The following is a 26,174-nucleotide window of genomic DNA, read 5'->3' on the forward strand; positions in this document are numbered from 1 at the left end:
TCCCCCGGCAGGTCTTCTTCGCAGAGGATGTGGGCTCCAACAAGGGTGCCATCATCGGCCTGATGGTTGGCGGTGTCGTCATAGCGACCGTGATCGTCATCACCTTGGTGATGCTGAGGAAGAAGCAGTACACCTCCATCCACCACGGAGTCATCGAGGTGAGAGACAGCTGACCTGTGTGTGTGTGTGTGTGTGTGTGTGTGTGTGTGTGTGTGCGCGCACAAGCTGTTCTATAGGTCAGTCTGGTGTGGGTGGGTGGGTGTGTGGGTGGGTGTGTGGGTGTGTGTGTTGGGGGGCGATGCTGTGTACATGCATGTGTGTTTTTCACTATAGCTCTTGAATTTGTGCATGTATATCTATACATGTCAGTGTGTGTATGTGTTGTTATTGGTACTGTACACGCTGCAAAACATTTTTTTGAATTATATCTGCTTAATAAATATAATGCCCGTTACTAATTAATTTCCTGCTTTCCATTTTCTGTTTTCCTCATTTATCATTTCAGAACTTTTATTACCTGATTAATTAAACAACATTAAAATACAGTAGTTGTGGCAGCCTTCTTTCTTTATTTTATACTTCCAGGAAACACTAAATGTACATTGTCTTTACATTTGTACACACCATATGAGTGTGTGTGTGTCTAACCTCCCCCCACTCTCTCTGGCTCGCCTCCAGGTGGACGCCGCCGTCACCCCTGAAGAGCGCCACCTGTCCAAGATGCAGCAGAACGGTTATGAGAACCCAACCTACAAGTTCTTTGAGCAGATGCAGAACTGAAGAGAATGTCACATGTACATCACACACACACACATACACACACCTCCTTTCACACATCAAGCACCTCCCCTCCCCTTCCTCCCACCCCCTCTACCCAGACAAGTCCCACGCCTCCCAGAGGGAGTGTGGCTTACATCAACGCGTGACTGAAATAGTCAGTTACAAGCATACGGGAGCGACGGCAGCCAGGGTTTGCTTTCACGTTTGACTGTGCGGGAGCTGCGGCCGAGCCAGTTTGCACCAAGTTCGTTCACTTTATCAGGGCAAAGACGCCTTTTTTAAGTTAAAGAAGGGCATTTTTTCAATGTTGCTCCATCTGGGCCTGCTGATGTATGGGGTGGGGGGAAAGGCCCCGCCCAGTACATTGAAACAAACCCACTCCTTGGGGGAAAGAAGCGCGTTCTCTCCACACTGATTCAGGGCCAGTGTATAGTTGGGGTATTTTGGCTTGGGATGGTGTGTTTGTGTGTGTGTGTAGGCAAATCTGACCACTGATCAGCAGGATTTTAGGCGCACACTGACCTGGGCCTCATTTACAAATATCAGTTGCATACAGAATCATCATAATCATTAACATGGACATGTTGATTTGTTTCTATCATATTCTTTGTAACGATTCTAAAATGAAATATAGGTTTAATAAAGCAACTTGATTTTTATAAATGAAGCCCAGTGTTTTTTCCCCACGAACTGCACCACTACTGCACTCACTCTACAGTCTACACTGGAGTAAATGTGAGCCTCCTCTCCCTCCCCTCCTTCTCCTCCACCCCTCCCTCCATCCTCTTTTCTTTGCGCATTCTTACGACAGCTGGGCTGTGCTAAGTCACACAAGGCTCTTAAAGATATTTGGAGATGCTGATGATAATGAACATGTTGACGACGGTGGCGATTATGTATTCTGAATGAGCTGTTTTTCTTTTTAGAGTTTTTCTTTTTCATTTTCCAGTTTTGTTTTTCAAAAAATAAATGAAAACGGAGGAAAAAAAAACAGAAGTCAACAAATGTAAAGTCCTTTTTTTAAATTGCGTGTAATGTTACTGAAGTAATGCTGAAGTCTTAGCTGTTCCTATGTAGTGCATGACAACAATGACAACACGATTTGGAAAAACAAACTCAGACAAACAAAAAAAGGTCTTAACGCTGCTCTTTCTCGAGATCCTTTCTCACGTATAGATTGTCATTCTAGCAAGATTGTACATTTAGTATCTTCTCGTGATCACGTGAATTCAAACAATGATGAAAAATATATATATAAATCTAGATGACCGGGCTCTGCTTTGATATCATGTAAAATACACATTTAAAAGAGATCTGTGATTTTGGAATTTAAGTGTGTTCCTCATATCTTTTTTTTTTTTTTTTTTTTTTTTTTTTCTCAATTTCTTTTTTAAACCATGCTATGTTCCTGAAGCGACAGGAGAGTGGCTGGCTTCATCTCTGTTGGTATATAATTCTCAGTCACTGAAATATATTGTGTTGAAATTCCTTACGCGTAGGGAGGGGCTCTCAGAAATCATCCTCTTTAATTTGTGCTTTTTTGTTCACTCCATGTGACCGTGTTTTTTTGAAAAGGGCATGTTGTGGGTGTGAAGGTTACAGGGAGCAGGAAGGGGAGCGGGAAAATAGGCGGAATCCGGCATGGGGGGGATAGGCTATATCTTGCGTGTATGTGTTTTGTCATTTTCAGTCTGGTGTTTCGTCCAGTTGTAAGCAGACGCCGTCTCTTATTTGGTTTTGTAATCATTTTGTGTCTGCTGATAGAACAGGTGGAGTGCTGAGAGGTGGAGGAGGAGGAGGTAGAGAGGAAATGACTTCAGTTCCGGATGGCTAGCCAGCCAGGGAAGCAGTCTGTGTATATATAATGGATTTTCACCCCCACCCCAGCACTTGCCTTCCCCTCCCTCCTTCGCCTTCCTCTCCCCTCAGGCATGCTGCTCACCTCTCTGCCATCAACGCACACTTGACTCCTCAGAGGCAGAGCACTGTAGTCTGTATATAGATGATAGAGGCGTACACCATTGAGAGAGCTGAGAGCGAGTCGGGGGTTGGGGGTTGAAAGCATTAGTCCAAGGGAAGTTCTAGCAAAAAAAACAGTGTGACCTCTCACTCTGTTATTCAATCTAGCGGCGAGTAACATCTGTGAGGAAATGGTGAATGACATGTATGTATGGAGGCTGCAGTGGGGTGGGGTTCAGAGGGTGCTCATTAGAAGCCCAACAGAGGGCAGTAGAGTAGAAGAGGAAGCAGGATTTTCTTTCTATCTTTTTGTTTTTCTGTGGATTATATATTGTTTTTTGTTTTCCACTGTGTAATATTGTGCAGGCCATTTGCATTGACTGGGAAAACGCTTTCTACACTGTATTCCATAATAAAGTTTTGAATGTACATACAGATGCTGTCTTTTGTGTGTTTTCTGAAAACTACAATTAGAATAGAATATTCTACACACATTCTACAGTGTAGTAGTCTTATTTATTTTGTTTCTCCGCAGTTGAGCATATTTTATTTCTGTATTTCCTTCTCAATTGCTTTAGTCAGCTGAACTGGATGAAAGTGGCCTTTATCATTTCAGGCCTACTGCTCCCACTAGGTTTGGCTCTTGTCTTGGAGCACCCTCTCCTCCACTACTCGCTTCAGAACATGACTTTCTTTTTCTTTCCTGCTGTCTCAGGAGGAGAAAATGAAATATATCTTTTTTTTAAACTCTTCAACCACATTCCCTGAGACCTGGGGATGGGGGGCACAAACTCCACACAGACAGACACCACAGAGAAGTGTGTGTGTGTGTGTGTGTGTGTGTGTGTGCCTGTCGCAGAATGTAGTTGACAGCCCCCCAGCCCAGCCAGTTGCCACCTCATGCCACAAGCGCAGGCAAAACCCCCAGTAAACCCAAGGCCGGTCAAGACACCAAACGGGGGCCCAGCCCTGGTTTGGTCCCCCTCAGGATGAAGTTTAGAGCTAATTAGGTTATTGTCGACTTGCGTAAATTCAAAGTGTGAAGATTGAATTAACACTATGGTGTTTACTAATACCTTTTTATAGCTCACACTTCTGTATTAACTTTAAAATAGATGCTTTTTAGGGTACTTTATCTAACAACCAAACACCCCCTCTACTCCACCCCCCTTAGAACAGTCTAGACTCCCCCTTGTATAAATCAAATGCAGGCTGCAGGTGGGATTTGAACCTTAGACACTGCACCACTGGCGCCTTACAGTCACTGTCAAACCGGCCACACCACTGAGTTCCCTTCGCATCTGAACCTTTTCTCCGGGCATTCACTGAGCCTCGATAAGGGTCAAACCCATAACCTCTGAACCTCTAAGCAGTACTCTACCAGCCTGCGCCACTGGACCCGACACCTTTATTTTTTTAGAGCTCTTGACCTTTTCTTCTGGGAGTTGCTTCAAAAGTTGTCAGGCCTTGATATGGATTGAACCCACAACCTCTGAACCACAAAGCAGTCCTCCAGCACCCTAAGATAGCGGACCAGACATGTTACTTCTATTTGTTAAAGCTCTTAACTTTGTCTTTTAGGAGTTGCTTCAAAACTCATAGGACCTTGATACGGATTGAACCCACAACTTCAAAGTAGTCCTCTACCGGCCTGGACCACTACTCTGTTTCTGACAGCTCTTGACTTTTTCTTTTGGGAGCTGCTCGAAAACTCAGTGGCTCTTATAAAGGATTGTACGCCAACCTGTGAAAGTCTCTGCTCTAAAATCATTAAAACTTTTGGGGCAACTGGATTTGAGAACAGGAAACCTGAACAGCTGTGAGGGAACCTGCTGATACTCTAACTCTCATTATTCTAAAACAATTACACTTTTTTAACAAAAAAATATTTAAGAGAGCCATGCCAATTTATAAAAATATCAATAGATCTAATGCATTGCTAATTTGATGGTTTTATAAGTCATTTAACAGAAAGTGGCCCATTTTAGCTGACTCAATTCTGGTGTGTATAAATTGTTGAATTAACTGGCCCACTGCAAGAAAACCCCACTCTCACAGGTCACCACTTTCCTGGGCATCCCTTAACGCATTATGACTGAGATACTGGCCTGACCTTCTGTATTAAATTTCTAACTCTTGGTTCAGGAAGTTTCCTAGTCAACGCCTTTCTTCCTCTCACTGGCAAGTTTCAGAGAGTGGGGTACTGAACATAATCTGGAATGATTTCCTTTAACAAAATGCTGCCAGTTTGCTGTTTATCTGTAATGAGGTGTGCAGGTGTAGGCGGTGTGGCTGTTAAAGTAAAAGAATACTAACTTACCAGTCCAGAAGTGGAGGAAAAAAACATAGACAAAATTAGCATTTCTTCTCTTAGGTTAGGTTAATAGTGGCTTCTTTCCTCATTAAAATGATTATCTTGAAGTAATCATGGAATGCATAGGAGACATACTTACAGAAGACAAAGAAGTCTTAAAGTTTACTAAAAATTTACTTTAAAAAAACATAAACTTTAGAAGGAAAACTCCTGACCTTCCCATCTTTATCACACCTTTTTTCACTACTCCCCTCATGTGCACTAGATACACACATGAGTTGTCAGGGAAGCTTTATCTTTTGGTTTAATTTACAGCAAAAGAGTGGACCTCAGCTTCCTCTTTACTGGAAACTAGCATTATTTTGAGACTTGCATGTCTAATCATACACAGACAAAGGTCTCTAGAGGCAAAGATAAGGTCAGGCACAAGAGATGCAGAGATATAGGACTTATTAAAGAAATAAAGACAGTATCTCAAATTAAACATCTTTCTTACTTATAAAATGTTGTACTTTTGTAATAAGAGCTAAGCAGTTAACGATTATCACTCTTAAAGCAAATCATTTTATTATATGGCTTGTATATATGCAGACAGTAAAGCTGTTTCTATGAAGGATCCCCAAGAACCAGAACCAGTTGCTCCCAGTGTTGTTTTCTTCACATTTATCTCACTCTCACAACACCCTCTCTTTGCATTTTTGAAGAAAGTTAAAGAAACCAGATCAAATCTGATGTCAAATTCAGAAATCTCAGATTTTAGTGGGACATTAAAAAGTATTATGATGACATATTTTTTCAAGAAATATGATTTGTAAAAAAAAAAATCAGTCCCTTTTCCTCAACATAACAAACATCTTAATAGAAAAATTAAGTGCTAAAGGAAACTAATATTGTGATAATTATCATTATTGTTTTATTGCCTAGCCCTAAATACAAGCAATGTTATCTTATGAGATGATTCTTGAAAGGGTGAAAATAAAGAAATAAAAATGATTAATAATCAAGAAATGAGTTCTCTTGTTATATTTTCTGTCAAAGTGAAACATTAGGATACTGAATTAAGGCTCATTTTGTTTTTCATGTTTGTGGATACACAACAATATATTTACATATACGTACATAATGTATATGTTCAATAATTGACATTTATTCATGCCATGTGAGGTCAACCTAAATATGCGCAGCGCTGCGCATAAAAAGGGACAAGTTTGATGTCCGCGAACGCCTGATTTTCACCACAACACTCCCACAATCCACCGCGGTCCTCCACATTTGGATCTTCAACTTTAAGTGTCAAATCCAAGGTGAGTAACTTCCTGAGAATTAAAAGGGATGCTTTTGCAAACATCTACCTTCACCTTATTTGTCATTACTGATAAACGCAAGTTCATTTATGTTGTGAGTGTGACGTTATCGTCACTTACTGTAGCACGAAAAGACTACAGAGGACGTTGTAAGAAGGCTCTGTCGCGTCAGCTAAAGCTAGCATAGCATATTAGCCTTGTAAAACGTCGTTGTGACATTACCAATGTAAGTCGACGATCAGGTTAGCATTTCGGAAGTCGCTTATGATGTTGTACCTGTTTACTGTGTGACTTGGCTAACTCAGTGTTATTTAGAGAAGTATGAGCTGCAGGGGACTGCAGCTAACTTTAAACTGAGCTAACGTTAGCGCTATCGCAGCTAACTAACGTGAACCAGAATCGCAGCCTGTCGTGCTGTTGCCAACATAAGTTAACCCGAGGCTTCCTGCTCTTTCAGATGGCACTGCACCGCTTATTCCAGCTGTCCTCCGTGCTGCGCTCCGCCGTGAGCCTGACCCTGCGCCGGAACATCGGCATGTCCGCTGTCCTCTTCAACCGGGCCAAGGATCTCGACCCCGTCCAGAAACTGTTCCTTGACAAGATCCGCGACTACAAAGCCAAGAGCAAGTCAGTTGATTATACACAACTCCTGTAATATCACTACTGTGTCCATGCAAGATATTTGGAATCAAGTAGGTTTCCAGCTCAGAGTTCAGTCACTGGTGAAATCTTAACTTTCAATGCCTAAGTCATAGTGAACAGCTTTTGGCTTCTTTAGCCCACTATTTCATTTCAATCCTTCCTGTTTATGTTGTATTCAAATGGAATCACCTCCACTCATCACTTGAACATTATTTGATGCCTTGGCTCTCCCAGAACTTCAGGTGGTATTGTGGAAGCAGGACCCGAATACCAGAAGAACCTGTCTGATGAGGTTACCAAACTGCAGAGGCTATATGGTGGAGGAGACCTCAACAAGTTCCCTGATTTCAAATTCTCAGGTTAGTTTCGCCTTAGTTGGTCTCCTGCCCTAATTAATTTAAAAAACCTAATAAATAGGGGTGTGACAATAGGTCTTTGGTTCACGAAAGATATCTGAACACTATTGACATTCAATGACAATGATTTAAAAGTGGCGGGGGCATCGCCTATGCTAATTTCTTGTGGCATGAGATCTTGTCACACCCTTACTAATAAATTGTGTTGTTTATAAGAGGTTGAAATAAATGGAAATTGCAGCTCCATTTATTTAGACAGGGTTTATTTTCCTAATCACTACTTAGGAAAAAATAGTTGTCAATGTTATTTCTTGATTTGGTCCAAGCTGATTGCATTCACTTTGATCAGCTACAGTTCTGGTGCTTACAATGGCAGCTGTGTTTTTTTTTTTTTTCCTCTTTACTTTCACAGAACCGTCTCCCTCAAATATTGATTCCTTTGCCGTTGGAGCGATGCATTGTGATTTGGGGCTCCGTCTGTATATAGTGACTCTTATCAAAGCCAGATGATTTTTCTCATTCTGTTTTGAAATCGGTTCAGGAAGCTTTTCATTTTAGTTACATCAAGCTAGTTGGTACATATTGCTATAGTCTTGTCTAGATTTCAAATCTAATCAAGTATTGTAACGCACAGCTGCAGTATGTCTGTCACTAATAGTTCTATATTTAATTTTTTTCCAGAGCCCAAGTTTGATGAAGGAGCCAAGTGAATGCTGTCCATGTTGTATATCTCCTACATGTCACCAATATGTTCTATTTAATAAAAGATAGTGGATTGAACCATGGTGCACTGGTCGTCTTTACGCTGCCTCGGATGGTCACTACCTACTGTCACTACACTGTACAGTGGCTAAACAAAATAAAATATTCAGATGCCTTCTATCATTTTGTGATGCTAAATTGGAAAACATCAATATACTTAAATATAAATAACTGAATTCTTTATGATCAGTCCAAATATTTTAAACAAAGATTTCTGTCTTGAAAATCAGGTTGATCAATTAAGAGGTAAGTGATAGCGGTGTCTGCCAAAAATAGATTAGATTTCAGTGTGACGAATAAGATGGAACTTTGCTGAATTTGCATTGGAAGTGGCTGTAATTTATATGCAGATATCTGAAATTCATGGAGGACGTCAAATGCTGGCTGACCTAGTTGGAAATTGGCTGTCGCTCTAAATTGGTCTTGAGAGTGCTGTACTATAACGAGGTCAAACTCATTTAGGCCTCTCCAAAATGAATATTTGAAACCTAAAATAGTGTCAAAGGGTAAGATTCCATCTGACCTGATGCCTGGAGTTTTAGAGATTGTGCAGCTATGCTTTAACGTGGTGCTCAGAAAATGTACAAAGATGTAGCTCACAGATTTGCAGCTATGCAAGAAAGCATCCAGAAAACTCCTATAAATACACTGTGGCTGCACAGTGAGTTTGAGTGAAGGTTGGATTTTCTGTTTAAACTTTATTATACTATTTATTTTCATAGAAAAGATCTAATCAAATGATCCGGTGTTGGGTCAAATCCCATTTGTAGGAGACGAAGCATTTTATTTATTGCGTTCACTCTTAAAAATTGAACCGGGACTTAACTCTTGCCCCATGTGCACTGAGCTGAAGCCACCTGTCAACCTGTCTGATGCTACATGCCTGTCAGCGGGAGACACACGTGAAAGATTAATGTACAGTCTCGTTCGCTGAGCCACAGCACTTCAGTGTTTTACCCTGTGTGGAAATACAGAAGAGGCTTTCAGCATTATGAGATGATGCAGTTAGTTTCAGGATTAAGGCAAAAGCAATGCAGGAGGACACAAAACAACCGATAAACCAGCTTTAGTGATTCATCAGTTCTCCACATAATTCAAAAATCAGTCAGAAGGTTGATGCTGTAATTGCAGAGACAGAAGTAGTACACAGATCTTGCTAATTTTAATTACTTTATATATGATAGCTTGTGAATTGTGAAGTCTTATCTTCTAACCTATATTAATACACCATGTTGATTATATTTTGTATTAGTCTGAATATGCAAAGTAATAGTAACTAAACTTATCAAATGTAGTGGAGGTTAAGTATTAAGTAGTAGAAAATGTAAATACTTTACCACCACCTTGTAATTGTGATCACAATAATAAGAACTCCAAGTATAGTTTTGGATAGAAAAACGTTTTATTACTTATATACTATTCAAATAAAACTCTGAACAATCCTTTCACACACTGTCTAAAAACAGACACTCCATTTTGATAAACATTGATAAACTGTGGCACAAAAATATCAAGACAGAAAAAAGTAAGGCAAGTTCTTTCCAAAAAATTGTGATCCATAGATAAACATGACAGACAAATTAAAAAGGCACAAGGTGTATATATATGTATATATATATATATACACACGTATATATGTGTATAAAAAGACCATGCAGGCACATCAGGATGGAATGGGGTTGGTCTCAGTATAATTGGACTGGCTTGGTCTGGTTTCATGTTGTTACTAAGATCATGAGGAAGTAGTGTCACCGTGGCCCTTGGTAAGCTCCGGGCCCAAGTATTACAGAAGACAAAACATTGGCATGTGGCAGATGCTGAGGTAAACTGCATTTATGTTTAAAGGAGTTTGAAAATAATGCTTTCCAAAACTATGGCTTTAAGGAGAATTCCCTTGTGATGATTCGGTGTTTTAAAGCAAATAAATCCCGGTCTGTCTTTGGTAAAAAGAAAACAAAGGTAGTTAAAACGATTGGCCTGCAGAGGGGAGAAACAAAACGTGTTGAAAACTTTACTGGTCCCCTGGATCATTCAGAAAACATCAATTGGTATTTCAACATGTCACCACCAGGGGGGAGCAAAGTGCCATGAAAGGACTTATGTACCTACTGCAATAGGGACAGAAAATGTCAATGAAAGAGGCGACCCACACAGCAAAGCAAGAGAGTAAGAAGAAGCCTTGCAAATTTTGCTCGCCATAACCCATCCAAAAGGAGCGGCAGAGGAAGAAGACTGAAAGAGCAAGAGCTCATTCAGAGTCCAGAGAGAAAAGAAAAATCACAGAATCCAGTGTTGGCATCTTGTCACGAGGGCAGTGTGTTCTCAAAGGAAGGCCAGCTTCTCAGAGCATGAATGACTGGGTGTGTTTGAAATCCTGGGGCTGGGAAGACACAGACAAAGGATTTACGTATTGAACAGTTCTACATGCACTCATTTCAGAATTACGGCTCTCAGTGACGGTGTCTTGATTTCAATCAGCAACACTCATTAGGTTAAGTGTGAGCTGTTTGTGCTTAAGTCAGCGCTTCCCTCATGTTGCCGCTCAGTGCCCAACATGAGAGAGAGAGAGGAAGAGGAAGAGGAGGAGGAGGACGACGACGAGGACTAGGACAAAAACACTTACTTCTTGGGGCGAAGGGATGTAGTTGACATTGGACCTGAAAGACGAAGACATGGTAAGCACATTGGACAGTTTGACATAGTCATAAAGAAGAGTAGACACTCAAAGCGGACAGCCGTATCCTGAGTCATATCTTGCCCTGCTTAAATAATGCACATCATATGTGGCAAACCTCCGACTGGGCGAAAAGGAGAGTCTGACTGAACTCTCAGCGACTGAGCAGGATTGTATTAAACTGGAGAAAGAAATGTGTAAAGGATTTCAGTGTTTGTAACATTTGAACCTAAACAATCGTCGTCGCCATTATGGACATAAATACACACTGCCTGTTCATTAGGTCCACCTAGCTGAAAGTAATCTAAACAGTCCTGCAATAAATCTGACTTTCACAAGGGTTAGAATCAGTGTGTGGTGTTGATTTTGCATCATTCAAAGAGGTGCAGCTGTTATTTAGCTTGCCTTGCTGTGGACAAAACAGTAGAAACACCGGTCAGTCTAATTACAATTCAAAAGCCCCATGAACCACATCCTCCAAAAATGGCAAACACCTCTCTAACTGAACATTATAACCCTTCATGAAAGTGGGATTTATTGCATTTGTTTTAGCTAGGTGTACCTAATAAACTGGCAACTGACTGTACATGTAAACGTACACAAATGGTCCTCTGCTGGTTTGCTTACGGAAGCAAAAAGCTGTCACAATTGAAAATCTAATTGTAACTATTGAATACTTAAAGTAGTTGAACATTTTGATAAATAAATAAAAATATGCACGGGTTACTGTCCTGTCGAGCACCTGGCCAACAAACAGTTCAGTACATAACCCCTCTATAAAACCACATCTGTCAATTTTCACTTCTGTTTTTCAATGGATTAAACAAATAAGACATAGCGTGCTAATTAGTGAGCTTTAGGCTACATCCACACTACTACGTTTTCATTTTCAAACGAAGACCTTCTGCTACGTTTCCACCTCCTGTCTAGACTAAAACGGCAAATTCGAAGACCTAAAACAGAGAAGTTTGAAAAAGCTGCCGACCGTGTTTTCATTTTAGTGCGGACAGGCGAAAACGGAGGACTTTAAAAACGCAGACACTTATGTTTGGCTGATTGGGTCATGCAAAGCAAAAACACAATGCTACTAACAGTGTTTTGGTATATTTATTAAAAAATTTTGCACTGCGCACACTTTTACACTTGTAGCCTACTGTGCATGTCGCCGTGTTTACTTTGCAACAACTCCCAGTCTGTTTTCTGCCACCACAGTCAATTTGTACTCCCGTGTTCCACCTCATCGTCTGTCCAGGCAAAAAAATCTCTGGTGTTGTTCTTCATCTGTAGTAGTACTTTCGCCTTTTTCTAAATCTACTGCAACTGTGGCGTAGACAATCACCTTTGTGGTGGTGTGTTTTCAGGCGTTTTAATATAGATGGAGATCAACCCTGATACGCAGCTAAAACGCTGGTGTGGACGGAAATTGTGTTTGTTTTAATAAAAAAAAAGTAAAAAAAAAAAGAGGTGCTGGTAATCAAATTTCTTTTATCCTTGACAGAGCAAAGCTCGCCGTTTTCCCGTTTCCAGTTTTTATGCTACAGAAAGATCTAGCCTATGTAAGTAAAAAAAATCTGCTTACCAACACCTCTAAAGCTCAACAATAACACTTTATAATCCATTAAAATATGACAATTCATGGTTACAGGGGGTTTATGTATCCAACTATCTCTTGGCCAGGTGCAGGGATTTCCTTGAGTCTGATGAGACAGTAACCAGTAAAACATTCCTTTAAGTATTCAGTCAAAGTTACATTTCACCGTTAAAAATAAAGTTGCGTATAAGATTCAAATTATTATGGCTGTTAATAGCTTCCATATCTGTCTGTCGACCTAAGGGTCACACTCACGTGTCCTCAGTTCTGTGCAGGGTTTGGTTGCTTATGTGGGCTGCACCATGACACTGGGAGATCCAAAATGACCTGTAGGGGTCAGTGCGTTGGCTTTAAAAAGGATCAACAAGAGCGGGCGGGGGGGTCACTTCGGACTCACACTGCACACCATGCTTTTATGGAGTGGGGGGGGGTTATTAGTATGGAATATTAAATCATTCATAAAGGCGTGCTTGAAAATGCAGGTTTGTCACTGTAATCCTAATTACGATTCTAAATTTGTACATTCAGGCCATTGTTTGAGCATTTCTTTTTGTCTGAATATTTAGACTTCTGCCTGTAAACTGTGCAAGTTTGACAAGGCTAGAAGTGTAAATATTCAGACTCGAAAAAACAAACTTGCAAGCAATGACTGGTACAAATTCAATGTACAGATTACACAACTAGGCTTCCACTTACAAAACGCTATTTTCAAGCACACCTTTATGAATTATTTCATATTTCATAAATTAGCAGCAACGCTGTACTGACATGCAGCCAATCATGATGCAGTAAAACTGAACGAAACGCTGGAGTGAGCAGGTCAAGTGGTGAGCCAATCACATGCAGCAATCCAACACCCCAATAAGCAATGTCTAAATGCTGTGTGACTCTTTTCTACCGCCTCTCTTTCAGGTTTGTATTACATTGCTCAGTGTGTATCTGTGACTATGAGATCCATATGCAAATGTAATGTTTGATATTGCAATAAAAGGTCAGTAAAAGGATATTGTGTTGGCTGTATATGACCTAATCTCACGGAACTTCAGTTTCCACGACAAGCAACATATCCTACCATGCCATTACAGAACACTTTTTCATCTGTCTTTTCTTTGAAATAACTAATAACACGTGCATTTTTATGTAAACAGTTTTTAAATTTACACTGATTGTGAGGATTTTCTCTTATTGACCTCTGCTGTTTTGTGATGATATTGATACAAGATGACAAAAAGGAAAAAGTTGAAATGTTTCTTTAAATATCTGTCTGAAACACTAGCTACGGGAGCCACATATGTCGTTGAAATGTCTGAAGTAAAGTGAATTCAACAGGAGCTCTGTCAGAGATTTACTGCAATATTTAATGGACATTTGCAAATGGATGCTCTGCCTGTCGGCTAAGAGAATCCCATTATGGAAATCTTCAGTTGTATTTCAATCATGCATCACAGATCATTTGTTTCTCTTGGGGACTAACACTTCACCTTGAATTGATAACACAGCACAGTTGTCCATTCATATTTTATCTATCTTGAGGTGAAATTTCTGCCTTATTCTGCTGAGTCACCAGACAATAACACCCATTGTATCAAACTATGTTCTCTGCTGAAGGACAGACATGGCATTTTTCTCTAAAAGGCAGATATAAATCCTAGATCTGCATTCCTACTCCGCTAACTTGTGCCTAATATTGGTGCATCAGATATCCTGTCACATTGTCTTTGAGTCTTTGTGAAGAAGCCTGTTCTATAAATAGGAAGTTGACACTGACAGCTCCAGTTAGCTTGGTGGGATAAGCATCAGACTTTAACCTAGACAAAGAGCTTTCGCATCAGCTTCAAGGAGAGCTCCGCGATGACTCGCCATCAAACACAGTGCGGTAACGAGCCAGTAATCGAATAACAAAGTCAAGCAAGTTAGGCCAGTCACAAGAGGACGTGCATTTGTGTCTCTGTGGTTTCCAGCCAGTCAAGCGTCAAAACGTCCCTACACCCACTCTGGTGTGTTTGCGGGACAGGGCTGTTACTGTGTGTAAATACACTGCAATAAATGATCATCCCTCTGTTCCTCCACTGTCTCATTCTTCAATCACTTCAATATCTAAATAATCCATTTCAAATTACCCATCCAATCAGTTTAATTGCTTGCAATTCTTTCTAATGCCAATATTTTCCTCCTTGCTGATTAACAGACAGTGATTATTCCCTAATTATGTTGGACTGATTATTTCTCCTCCTTTAACTGTCTGCAATTTTAGATCATCTGTCTTGCTACATTTTCACATGATTTCAACAGATGTAGATCTGCCTAGAAGTGGCAATGAATTTAAAAAAACAAACAAAAGTTTTCCTATGGTTTCTACATCTGTGGGCACCAATCACTGGATGAGTAGAAACACAGCCGCAGCTGTCACTGTATACAGTCCTGACTCAGCACGCAGACACACAGTCTAAGTGCAATAACAACTCATTCATCCCCCCTCCCTCAATCCTCAGCATGTAGGGTATTAGCCTGTGTTTGTTCACATCAATGTTAATGCAATCACAGAGCTCTTACCTTCCTCTGTGTCCTGCTGATGGATGAGTCAGGATGACCATGGAGGAGAAATCAGAGTGAATGGGGGGGGGATAAAAAACAATATCTCAATTAACTGCTGCACTGTTCATGCAAGCAGACAAAGTGACTGAAGTGAAGACACTCACGGCTGAAGAAACCATTGCGGTGCAAGAGGAATCCCCCGCAGCCACAGACCACGATGACCAGGCAGACCACGACCACTGCTGCCACCACAGCCAGGACGTTGACATCCTCTGGAAGCGAGAGGGAGTGAAGACTGAGTTATGGCCTGTTTTCCAAAAGGTCTACAAACATCAGATCATAAACAGGAAGGCTGCATTTTAATCACTAATGATGAGGTGGGAATTGATAATTATGTTTTATATAGAGCTGATTGGACATCAAGAGGAGGAGGTGTGGCTACTTATGCTGATACAAATCTGGTCTCGGAGTGCGTCTCTCCTAATGTTGCGCCTACTAACTTTGAGTGCCTTTTTACTAATATCATCTTTCATGAGTTCAAACAGCTTACTATCGGAAATATTTATAGACCTCATTGGCACTTCTGGAATCACTTAAATAACATTCTTAACAAAAATGAAAACTTCTGTGAAACAAATATGCAAGGATAATGACATTTTATCTGATCCCTTGCATATAGCTCATGCCTTTAATCATCATTTTTCGTCTTTATGTAGTTCAAAATCTGTTTGCTCTGATGGTTTGGCATGGTCTTCTAATTCTTCCATGCCTGTTGGCTCTTTTTCATTTATAAAGATCATGCCTAACGATGTCTATAATGTATTACATGACTTTAAATTAAAGTGCAGTGCAGAACCAGATGATCTGGAAGCCAAGTTTATCAAAATTGCAGCTCACATATTGATGTTTCCTCTTGCAGATATTTTTAATCTATCATTAACTACCTGTACTGTGCCACAAATTTGGAAAGCTGCAAGAGTGACATCTCTTTTCAAAGGTGGAGACCAATCTAATGCGAACAATTATCACCCGGTTTTTATCATTTGTGCAGTTGCTAAAATATTTGAGAAATTAATTTTTAATCAACTAACTGAGTACATTAATAATTATAACATTTTATCAATCTGGCTTTAGATCCAATTTTTCTACTTCAACTGCTCTCTTAAAATTTACAAATGATGTCTTCTTGGGTTTTGGTAATGGTCATTTCATTGGTGCTGCTTTCATTGATCTCTCAAAGGCTTTTGATATGGCTGACCACTACCTTCTACTGGATAAGCTTTAATCTATTGGTTTGAATAAACATGCTGTGCTCTGGTTTAACGCCTATTTGCATAATAATAAACGTCTGTGTTGTTTACCAAGGATTCCAGTCAGATTATTTAATTGTTGATAAAGGTGTTCCTCAAGGCTCAACTTTAGGCCCCTTACTTTTCTCGATCTTTATCAATGACCTGGCACAAGTTTGTTCTCATTGTGATTTAGAGCTTTATGCTGATGACACTGTCATCTATACCTCTGACTGGGATTTGCTGCAAGTTGAAAGAACTCTTCAGTCTGACTTTGATAAAGTACAACAGTGGCTGTTCATTAATAAACCTCTGTTGAATACGAAGAAATCCTGCTGCATGGTGTTTTCCACAATACAAAATCGCCGTTGTGCTTCATGTTTTTAAAATATAGTTTTTAGATGGATCCCTTATGCAGAATGTGGAGGAATTTAAATATTTGGGCCTCTGGCTTGACTCCAACCTTACCTTTAAGATACACATTGACAATATCATTAGGAAAGTATATGGATGTCTTAACATTCTGTACAGATCAATCAAAAAAATTTTATTTCTCAACTGGTAATACCAATCATTGATTATGCAGACATAGTCTACACTAATACCTTTGAGTTCAATCTCAGACCCCTTAATGTTGTATTCAGTTCCCTTTGCAGATTTATATTGAACTGTCCATTTAAAACTCATCATTGTCTTATGTATGACTCACTAAACTGGCTGCAACCTAAACCATGAAGGGATTACCACTGGGTTCTGTTTATCTTTAAATGTGCTTATTTCAATTGTCCTGCATACCTTAAACAGCACTTAATACCTTATTGCTCGAAATACTCACTTAGATACCTCCAATGTCCAACATTTTTTACGGTACCAAGGTTATTTTCTGTAGCTGGTAGGAGAGCATTTCAATATAAGGCCCCTCAAGACTGGAATAACCGTCCTCTTTCCACATTTGGCTTATTCAAATTTTCACTTTTTTCTTTTCTTAAAACTACATGTTCTTGTTATTAGGGATACCAATGGTATTACATATAAATGGTTTATGTAGAAAATATATAGTAGTATGTATACAATCATGACTTTTTCTGTCTTCGTTTTCTTTATCTTGATTTCCTTAGGACATTTCTATGTGAGATGTGACGTTATCCTGCATGTTACATTTTGTCATAAGGCATATTGATAAATGACACATTAGTTTTTTAATACACTCGGCTGATTATTTGTCAATATACTTTAATATGTGTGCTATGTTAATCGTGAGGGTAAGGGCAGGTGAGCGAGTTATTGTTTTGTATATATGTCTGTGTTTGTATTGTGTTTATGTTTTTGTATATGTACTGTGTGGTTAACTTTTTTGTCTGTATATACATATATGCCGCAAGACCTCCTTGAAAATGAGATGATACATCTCAAGGGGTTATCCTGAAATAAATTCAATTCAATGCACCTCCGTCTAATGCCTTTCCCTGTAATCCAATAATATTTCTTGTAGTGTATTAAGTGGATAAAATGGTTGCTTGCATTTAACCTAGAGTACATTATATAATTTATTAGCAAGCAGAAGACCTTCCCACACAAAACAGCGTAACTCATGTCATTTGCCCTTCAAATTTAAGCTAGTCTGTAAAGGTGTTTAAGATTTCATAAGCAGGGTAAAATAAGTGTAGTGGGCTTTTCCTCTCCACTGCATCCCTGATTTTATCCAGTGTTGAAAGTTGTGGGCGAAGAGGCAGGATGAAGTGTGGAAAAACACACACACCTATTGTCATGTGCTTGCCCTTGCACGTCTTTGGCGGTCCCACTCCGTTCGAAGCTAGGCAGCTGTAGTGGCCGGTGTCCTCTTTGGCTACAGCTTTAAACTCCTGTAGAAGAGACGGTTGTTTCGATAAGACATGATACTTCAAGGAGACATTATAAATTATCTCTTAATAAACACTCCATCCTTGTCCTTCTTATCTGCGGACACACACACTCACCAGTATTCCTGTTTGTGAGTTGATTACATAGGAGGCATTGGTGAGGCGGGGCGGGATGATCCGCTGGCTGTCCTTGAACCAGGAGTATGTAGCAGGCGGGATGCTCTGCTGGTCCCTACAGCGCAGCTTTACCACTGAGCCCGTCACTGCAGCACTGGGTATTTCGCAGGACGGGGTCTGTGGGGGCACTAGAGGACAGGAATTACAGAAACTTAAGCAAGACCTGGAAAAACAAGCAAATCTAAGAAACTTTCTTCATAAAAAAAATTATATTCTCTTTCAGCCACACCCAGGACTTTGAGAGTGATGTTGGTCTCGCCCAGGATGACGGAGTCAAGTGGAGCACTGATCTCACAACGGTACTCCCCAGCGTCCTCCTGGGTCACCCTTTGCAGCATCACTGTGGCCCCATCAATGGTCGCCCGGCCCTCAAAGGGAGCTGAGGGAAAGGACAGAAGATCAGGAAGAAGAAATGTCTTCACTGGCTGCGGGCTAAAGCCACTATGTGCATGTTTTAATCCATAATTTACATTGCTGCTACATAAATATGAGACATTACATTCAGAGCAGAGTGGAGCATTTAGCAGTACAGAGCCAGATATTTCCCTTGAGTTTATTTCTCATTTTCAAATGGGCCCAAGGTGTACCGAGATCAACCGGTCCCCCTATAGCCAAACAGCAAAGGGTTGCTTTTCCGTCCATTCTTTCATACACAAGACGAGAATGTAATGGAGGGACTGTCATGCGGGAGGTCATTCATACTTCCAGTTCGTTGCTACAGTCATCCATCTGCCTTGAGTCATCTTAACAGTAGCTTTCTGTTTCTCTGAGGGCCCTACACCCATTTCTAAGTAAAAGGCAGTTGCTAAGATAATGTGTGGAGGAGGAAAATCAGACAGTGTTTACCCTGTCTGGCACTTTTAACATAAAACAAGAGAAGTAAAGAAAAGGTTAAGCAGTTTAAGATCAAATTTCCAGAAGTGAAAGTAGCACAGGTTATGTTAGCTGGGTTTTAACCAAGGTCAGAATTTAATCTGGACTGATTATGAACCTCTAATAAGTTAACTTGTTTACAATTAGACCATCATGCTTGCATTCTGTGTTCTTCCAACGAGTCGTCAAAAAATTTTTCATCTTTAGAGGGAAACATTGAAGTTATTAAGTTTTCATGGCACTATAACAACAACTTGATTAGCTTCATGTTTGTTTGGTTTGGAAGAGTCCATGGAGGTTCAATAACCAATTGGGCAAAATGGGCAACTGCCCCACAGCCCCTAACCTCAAGGGACTCAAGAAGCCCCACTATGCACTGCAGATGAATAGAACCTTTAAGGCTACAGGGTACATTTACAGCTAATCTGTTGCCCTAGGCAGAGTAGGTTTCAGAGGCGTGACCTTTCATTAATTTACAAGATACTTGTTGCCAACAGCTCTTTAAGAGAAATCACCTGACATTGTGAAAGCAGTAACTCTTTATTCAGGCCTTTGTGAAGTGGAGCTGCCGATAAAGATGCGGCGGTGGGTCAGAGGCATCTCAACACCCAGACATTTTAGAAAATTGTCAGGCTAACTGCGTCGTCTATAAAAAGAGACTGACCTGGTGGGAGCTACAGTATGATTTATTATTTATTTCACACATTAAATCCACATCCTAAACCACAAAGGAGAGGGATCATGAGTAAGAGGCAGTTTCAGATTTTATGTCTTTACACCACTGACAGGCAATAATATCTAACAGTTTATCCATCATTCCTGGCTCACTGGGTGGTGTTTTTTCTCATCTTGTGTGGCAAACCCCATCAAGCTGGTACTGCAAGCCGATTAAGACAAATTGTCACCAAGGGCATAAAGAGCAACAGGCTGCTTTCTCACCTTTGAACTGTCCTTCATAGTACACGAAGGACACACCTTTCCCCTTCTTCTTCCACTCGATGCGTGGGCTCTGGTCTATCTCTGTGTGGAACACGCAGGACAGCATCGCATCTGAAAAAGGGAACGCAGCCAATGAGATATTTATGGCAGAATAGCAAAGCCTTCAATCTGTGGCATTTTTAACTGCTTGGTCTATTTATAGCCTTATGGGTTATTCTGGCAGAGAGAATCTGATAAAGCAGCAACTTCTTGAGAGTAAAAATGACTCCAATGTGAGATGGGCTGCATTTTCTGCCTCACCTGAGAACTCGCGCACCTCCACTTTGTGACTTTTGGTCGACACGGTAACAGGAATGGAGGGGGAACCTGGTGGTGGTGAAGTAGGAGAGGGGAGGGAGAGTAGGAGATAAAAAAGAGGGGTGAGAACGGTTCAGAACGCAATATCGCTTGTCATCCATTAGGGGGCAAGGTGAATTGGGTAAAGTGCTCCCCATTGCCCGCCAACTGCAAGAGGAGAATGCTTAATAGCTGTCTTTGGTCTCTCCTGCTCTACTGTCTGGAGGCACACACAGCAGAGTCATCCTCCAGGAGATCTGAGGATTACTCCCTCCTCCGCTTTAATCCTGCGGGGTTAAGGAGCAGTCCGCCGTATGTTTATCTAAGCGCAGGTCAGAACAAGGTTACCAAACATCTCAAGGCTTGTCCAGATTAACCTGATGTATAGGGGGCATTAGGAAGAGGCGTGTGGCACAGTGTCTGTGTTTGTTTCCCCCCTGCCGTCTGTGTGTCACTGACACCCGACATCCAAACAGGAAGAGGAAGCTGGAGCTGCCTTTCCTGTGTGCTGATTGGTTTACAGGGAGGATTATAATTTGGTTGTCCTGTTGTTAAATACATGTTCTATTTGGGTGAAGGTTACATAAAGGAGAAACTGGTTAGAAACATACAAACTGCTGCTGCTGGACCAAAAGCCTAAAACATCTCTTAAAAGTCTGCACATTAAAGGAGGGGGGGGGGGGGGGGGGATTTTTTAGACTGAAGGCCATGTAATTTTAAAATTATATAATAAATGTTGAATGGGCCTCAGGGGTACTTGCTCAGAACATTAAGGGCTATGAAAAACTTCTAATTTGGCGTAATGAAGAGGTCACTTTCGCACATTCTTGAAAGCAAGCTTAACTCAGTCCAGGAAACACACACTCACACACTTCCTACCATTGTCTCTCCAAATGCACATCCTAATTAAAATCTTACAATTGTAAATTTAAAAACATGTATAGGGAAAGTATGGTCAGTTATCTACTTTCCTGTTTGTCAGTAAATACCTATATAGAGCCCATTGTTACTGGCTTACTATAGGAGAAGTCTTCTCCTGTGAAGGGAGGGGTCACATGGAAGAATGGAGGGCAAGCAGAGACAAAAGGCAGGAAGCATGGAATAGAACAGGAAGGCGGCCATGTTGTGGTTTCTATGCAGACCTAAAGGTCTCACTCACTCTAATTTCCAAGACAGATATTTTTAAATGAGCTTTTAAATAAAAAACAGCCTATACAATAATAATGTCATCTGCCAAATGCAGCATAACACGCACTCAAGTTTTTAAAAAGCTTTTGCTCAAGTTGGCTCAATTTACACCAGCTTCACTTGGTCAAACTTTGAGCTAAGTTAATTAAAACTGCACACGCTCCCTCCAGACGCCCCGTCTTCCCCTCACTTTGCTATGTGTTGACTTGCGGCAGTGTACCAGGATTATCATCGTAGCCTTGGCTCGCGTACCTCGACACCCTCTGAGGAGCATTGTCTCAGTAAAGGATGAACGAGACGAGTGAGCGCGAAACAATGAGATTAAAACGGGACGAGAGCGAACGACAAAGGAGAGATGAGCGGCTCTAAGAATAGAATACAAGTGAAGTGGAGGAGGAAGGGACCAGGGACCCGCAGAGGCATGAATAAAAGAGAGAGTGGGATTGAAGGTGAGGGAGATCCTCTCAGACAGTAGGGCTGTGAATGGGAGAAGCTCTTGTCACATAGAGTGAGACCAGGCCTGCCGCCACCGTGAAGCGTGTCTCTTTGAGAAAGAAGAAATGTAGCAGGTCTGACAACATGCCCACACTCTACCGCTGCACTGACTGACACAACGCACACATGAGCACACACATCAAAAAATGAGCAAAGAGGCTCTGCTTGTGAGGTCCCACTGCCCCTGTGTCGCGCTTCACTGTGCGCTCCACTACTATGAACACTGTCAACTTCAATGGCCTCAATTAACTACAAAAGGCGTCGAGGCAGACAACGAACACATGACCAGTTAAGATCATTTTACAATCTAATGGTGGGTAATGTTAACATGGTGTAGCTTCCAAAATAAAAGGCCAGTTTTCCAATAAATCAGCAAGAAATGTTCAAGATACACAACAAGATATATTAAGTATTACATATTTGCTAGTAGAGGGCTATTATAGCTAGCTGATTGCGGCTGAACATCAGCATACGTGACTGTGAGGACCGATCATGAGTTAAATCCGGTCCATATATGGCTGCCAGACTTGGTTTGGGCTGGTAATCAGCTCCCGTTAGCAGCACATGGGCTAGAGTTGGGCCAGTGTTGGCACCCAGAATTAGCCCAAGTTTTCGCTGTGTCACACATCACGAGGGAGTCAGGCATGCCAGACTTGGGCTGCTGTTGAGCACAGCATCTTTGGCCACCTGAGTGGCTAGCTAAATATGTAGCCCTATCAAGTCGTACAGCATTAGTTTGACTAGATTTACTACAATTTAAAGATCATTTTAATGAGCATGAATCACAAACTGAAATCCATGACAAAAGATTGCTTACAGCCCTTTTTCTAACTCAAGTTTTTCATGTGCTTTGCAGCAGCAGGTCTCTGGTCCTCCAGTATGGCATCAGATCTGGCCACAGTGGTAATTAAAATGCTTAGCTTTGTTGTGGCTCTGAAGCACATCAACATCTAGACAAAGGCGTCAACACAGACAAGCTTACACACACACACACACACCCTCTTGCCTGAGCAAAAATAGAAAGATGGCACGCTAGCTCCTTGGCACGCAGCTTTACTCTCATTACGTGGTCCGTACAGAGTGTTACAGAGACTGGGGTGGGCTCTGCCAGGGCTGTGCCGAGGTCAAAAACATGGCGCAGTAATGATTAAGGCACTTATTCAAATTAACAGGGAACAAGTGCAATAGGAAGCAAGACGGTCCCATAGGACATATCCTGTCTGGCTGTTTGATATAGATAACGTGAATTTAGGCACCACACAAATTTCAAGGCTATGGGGGCACAGACAAAAACATGGTGACTGTGTGTGTGTGTGTGTGTGTTTTCCATTTGAACAAAGCCCCTCTGTATGACTGTAACCCTGTGAGCAACAGCTGTCTTAGTAAGACATGGTGTGTGTGTGTGTGGGAGGGGGGTGTTGGATGTCTTGCCATGGAGACCCGCTCAAAACATTTCCTCCAGGATTTTTTTTTTTTTTTTTTGACACACTCCACAGGCATTCAAGTTGAACTGAGGCAGATTTGATGCTGCTCAGTTAAACCGTTTGACATCTATCTATGTGCCAGATGATGAGTGATTTCTATCAGGTTGTCCCCAGCAGGACAGGGCACACATACCTCATGTGAACCCGTGACCTGGTGGCCTAACAGGTGGCAAAATGTGGACAACACAGAGTAAAATATGCGTCATTCACTCTCACTGTCTCATCACATCTATCTCAAACTGCTGCTGCTCCCCTGGAGCCCAACGGCTTTCTCTTTTCCTGCATGTCACAGGTTTCCATGCGGGATCATCAGAGAAAGTTGGGCCCTTTCTTGCTATCTGAAGAAGCAGGTTCTCTCATGTTTTTCATGTTCATTTCCACTTCCTGTCCCTAACTCTTCAGTCTCCCAGTAACATCCCTGCCAAAATGGGTTCCCACCCGCCACCAACATTCCGCCCACACCATCAGGTGGCACACCACCAAGTACAACTTTAGGGCCAACTTGTAGGAACCCAGCCTAGCTCCATCATCACCACAGCCCACTCTCACAGAGGGGCTTTAACTAAACTGGGAAACAGTGGAATAACACTTTACAATAAAATGGGGCACTGCGGAATGACACAGAATCTCACATAAAACTGTGAAGAAAATAAGATTTTAGTTTAGCAAATTTGCACTGAAAAATTATGATGCAAAATCAGGTTCTCTGATGAATTTATCTTTTTAAAAACACTAAAAGACACAAAAAGTGTCTCCACTTTGAAATAAGTAATTAAATTAAATAAGTCTAGAACACTAAATTAAATGACTTTTAAATCGTTTCATTTGCCACTTACATTGCATCAGTAAAATAACAATAGGAAGATACAGGGATGTCCCCTCCATTATCGTCCACAACTCTAGTTGAGTTTTGTCTTCTCTGGACGGAGCGAGGTGACCGATCCTGAGCCTCAGCTTTCCTGTCGCACTTGTTCACAACTCTCCAATAATTCATACAGCTTCCAGGGAATAAACTGTTGTCCAGTAGGGAAGCGAGGGAAGCGAGCGAACCGACCCGTCGCGGCGCGGATCTACAGGCAGGCGAGCGGATGAGCGGGACGATCGGTCGGAGACGCTGGTATCCTGGCTGGGAAAGTATGGCTGGGAGCGGCGTGTCTCTGTTATAATCACAGACGTGGATGAACGTCCTCTGTCCTTTTTGATGTGCGGTTTCGGAGCTGGTTTAGGTGGCTATGGGGGTGGAGGGAGGGCGGGGTGTGCTTTCACACGAGCAGAGGAGGACCGCCGAGAGCGCAGCGCCGTGTCCAAGACGCGCACTGCACTACCAAATGTCCACATAACGGGAGTCAACTGGGTTTGGCAACAAGGTGTGGCACACATCATACCATAGCCAAGTTGGACCCGGTTTGGCCCCAAAGTTTTTAAAGCCCAGATATTTACTTGAGTCACATATGGAACATTTAAATCCAGGTCCCCACAGACAGACAGCCCGTGTCCCTGTTTCTAATCATTTAAGGAATGATCTACTACAAGTTAATGGAAATATTAGTTTCTTCCTTTAAGTCTTGTGGGAATATAAATCCATGTAAAAGCTATTATGGTAATGCTTGTTAAAAAGGAACCCTTTATAGGTATTATGAGTTTAAACTAATGGCTTTATGAATAATTAACAAATCATTTAGGCCTACTACAAATTTATATATTAGTGATAGACTGATCATCTGGTCAATATCTGGCATTGTGAGATAATCAGCATGGCAGTTGAATGATGTCACTTCTGGCAAACTGTACCCCACTCTCCCTTAAGCAGCAGTCAGGTTCTGAAATCTACAGCAGAACCCAATGTATATATTTTTATTTCATTAATTATTAAAATGACATCTAATACAACATGTATATTAGACTGTACTCTGCATGGAATAATAGAATTATAAAGCACTTTTCTTTGTTGTGATATTGGCATTATCGGCCACCCTGCTCTCTAAATATCCGCATCAGCAACTCAAAAGCCCATATCGGCTGGCCACTATTATAGATCAGTAAGAAGGCATTAATAAAAACAACTTTCAGGTTGCCATGTTATGAAAATTCCCACCCAAGACTAGGTGTAATGGAAATAAGACAGAGTCCTGGTTTGGTGTTCAATTGTACCAAAATGTGTTAAAAAGGCTACTCAAATTTAAAAAAGCCAAAAGACTTTGATCCAAAAATGCAATGCTGGCTCTGGAACAACAGGAAAGAAAAGATGAATTACTCCTACACAACTACAAAGATGGCTATAATGAATAAAACAGACTGTCGAAGGGCTAGACTTTATATCTTTCTGTTACACCACGTGTTCACTTAAATGCACACACAATCACTACCTCCTTAAATGCACGGAAGTGCACAGCGAACCAAATGGCGTTGGAACATTTTAAGGACTGAAAAAGACACATTCTCACAAGACACAAACTGAAATGAAAAATACCACAAAAGTACCATGAAATTTCCTTGGTGGTGTCCAAATAGAGTACTGAATTGTTTCATCCTACCTCTACTGTGGTCACACCTGCCAAATATGGTGCAGCTAAAATGCCATCTCACTGGACACCTAACATCATAAAGAAACGTTATC

At 41.2% G+C, this 26,174-nt stretch overlaps 3 protein-coding genes across 6 annotated transcripts in view; 2 read left to right on the plus strand and 1 right to left on the minus strand.

Moving 5' to 3' along the window:
* The window catches only part of appa (amyloid beta (A4) precursor protein a), a 32,248-nt gene extending 29,074 nt beyond the window's left edge, over nt 1-3,174 (plus strand). For both annotated transcript variants that reach the window (XM_038718655.1, XM_038718646.1), the window contains 2 exons: nt 12-158; nt 679-3,174. In XM_038718655.1, coding sequence (XP_038574583.1) covers nt 12-158; nt 679-780 — 249 coding nt within the window. In that variant the 3' untranslated portion in view covers nt 781-3,174. The remainder of the gene's footprint in view (nt 1-11; nt 159-678) is intronic.
* A 3,090-nt stretch (nt 3,175-6,264) lies between these two features.
* Nucleotides 6,265-8,135, plus strand: atp5pf (ATP synthase peripheral stalk subunit F6). Of its 2 annotated transcripts, none has more exons than XM_038718734.1 (4): nt 6,265-6,357; nt 6,815-6,984; nt 7,234-7,358; nt 8,037-8,135. In XM_038718734.1, the coding sequence occupies exons 2-4, from the start codon at nt 6,815-6,817 to the stop codon at nt 8,063-8,065; spliced, it is 324 nt and encodes a 107-aa protein (XP_038574662.1). In that variant the 5' UTR covers nt 6,265-6,357; the 3' UTR covers nt 8,066-8,135. The 2 variants fall into 2 exon arrangements, with proteins under 2 accessions (XP_038574662.1, XP_038574670.1); XM_038718742.1 differs by lacking the exon at nt 6,265-6,357 and adding an exon at nt 6,560-6,583.
* A 1,362-nt stretch (nt 8,136-9,497) lies between these two features.
* Nucleotides 9,498-24,778, minus strand: jam2a (junctional adhesion molecule 2a). 2 transcript variants are annotated; one of them, XM_038718701.1, is made up of 10 exons: nt 24,394-24,778; nt 20,355-20,420; nt 20,055-20,165; nt 18,472-18,621; nt 18,183-18,370; nt 17,966-18,068; nt 15,082-15,189; nt 14,936-14,951; nt 10,741-10,774; nt 9,498-10,497 (listed from the first exon to the last, which is right to left on the minus strand). In XM_038718701.1, exons 1-10 carry the CDS (start codon nt 24,440-24,442, stop codon nt 10,459-10,461), a joined length of 864 nt encoding a protein of 287 aa, XP_038574629.1. In that variant the 5' UTR covers nt 24,443-24,778; the 3' UTR covers nt 9,498-10,458. The 2 variants fall into 2 exon arrangements, with proteins under 2 accessions (XP_038574629.1, XP_038574637.1); XM_038718709.1 differs by having other exon boundaries at nt 14,936-14,948; nt 24,394-24,775.
* Between the last annotated feature and the right edge of the window lie 1,396 nt (nt 24,779-26,174).

This window comes from Micropterus salmoides, unplaced genomic scaffold (genome assembly GCF_014851395.1).
Source record: "Micropterus salmoides isolate LMB-PRFRI ecotype aquatic unplaced genomic scaffold, ASM1485139v1 Ms_hic_scaffold_1, whole genome shotgun sequence".
NCBI lineage: Eukaryota > Metazoa > Chordata > Actinopteri > Centrarchiformes > Centrarchidae > Micropterus > Micropterus salmoides.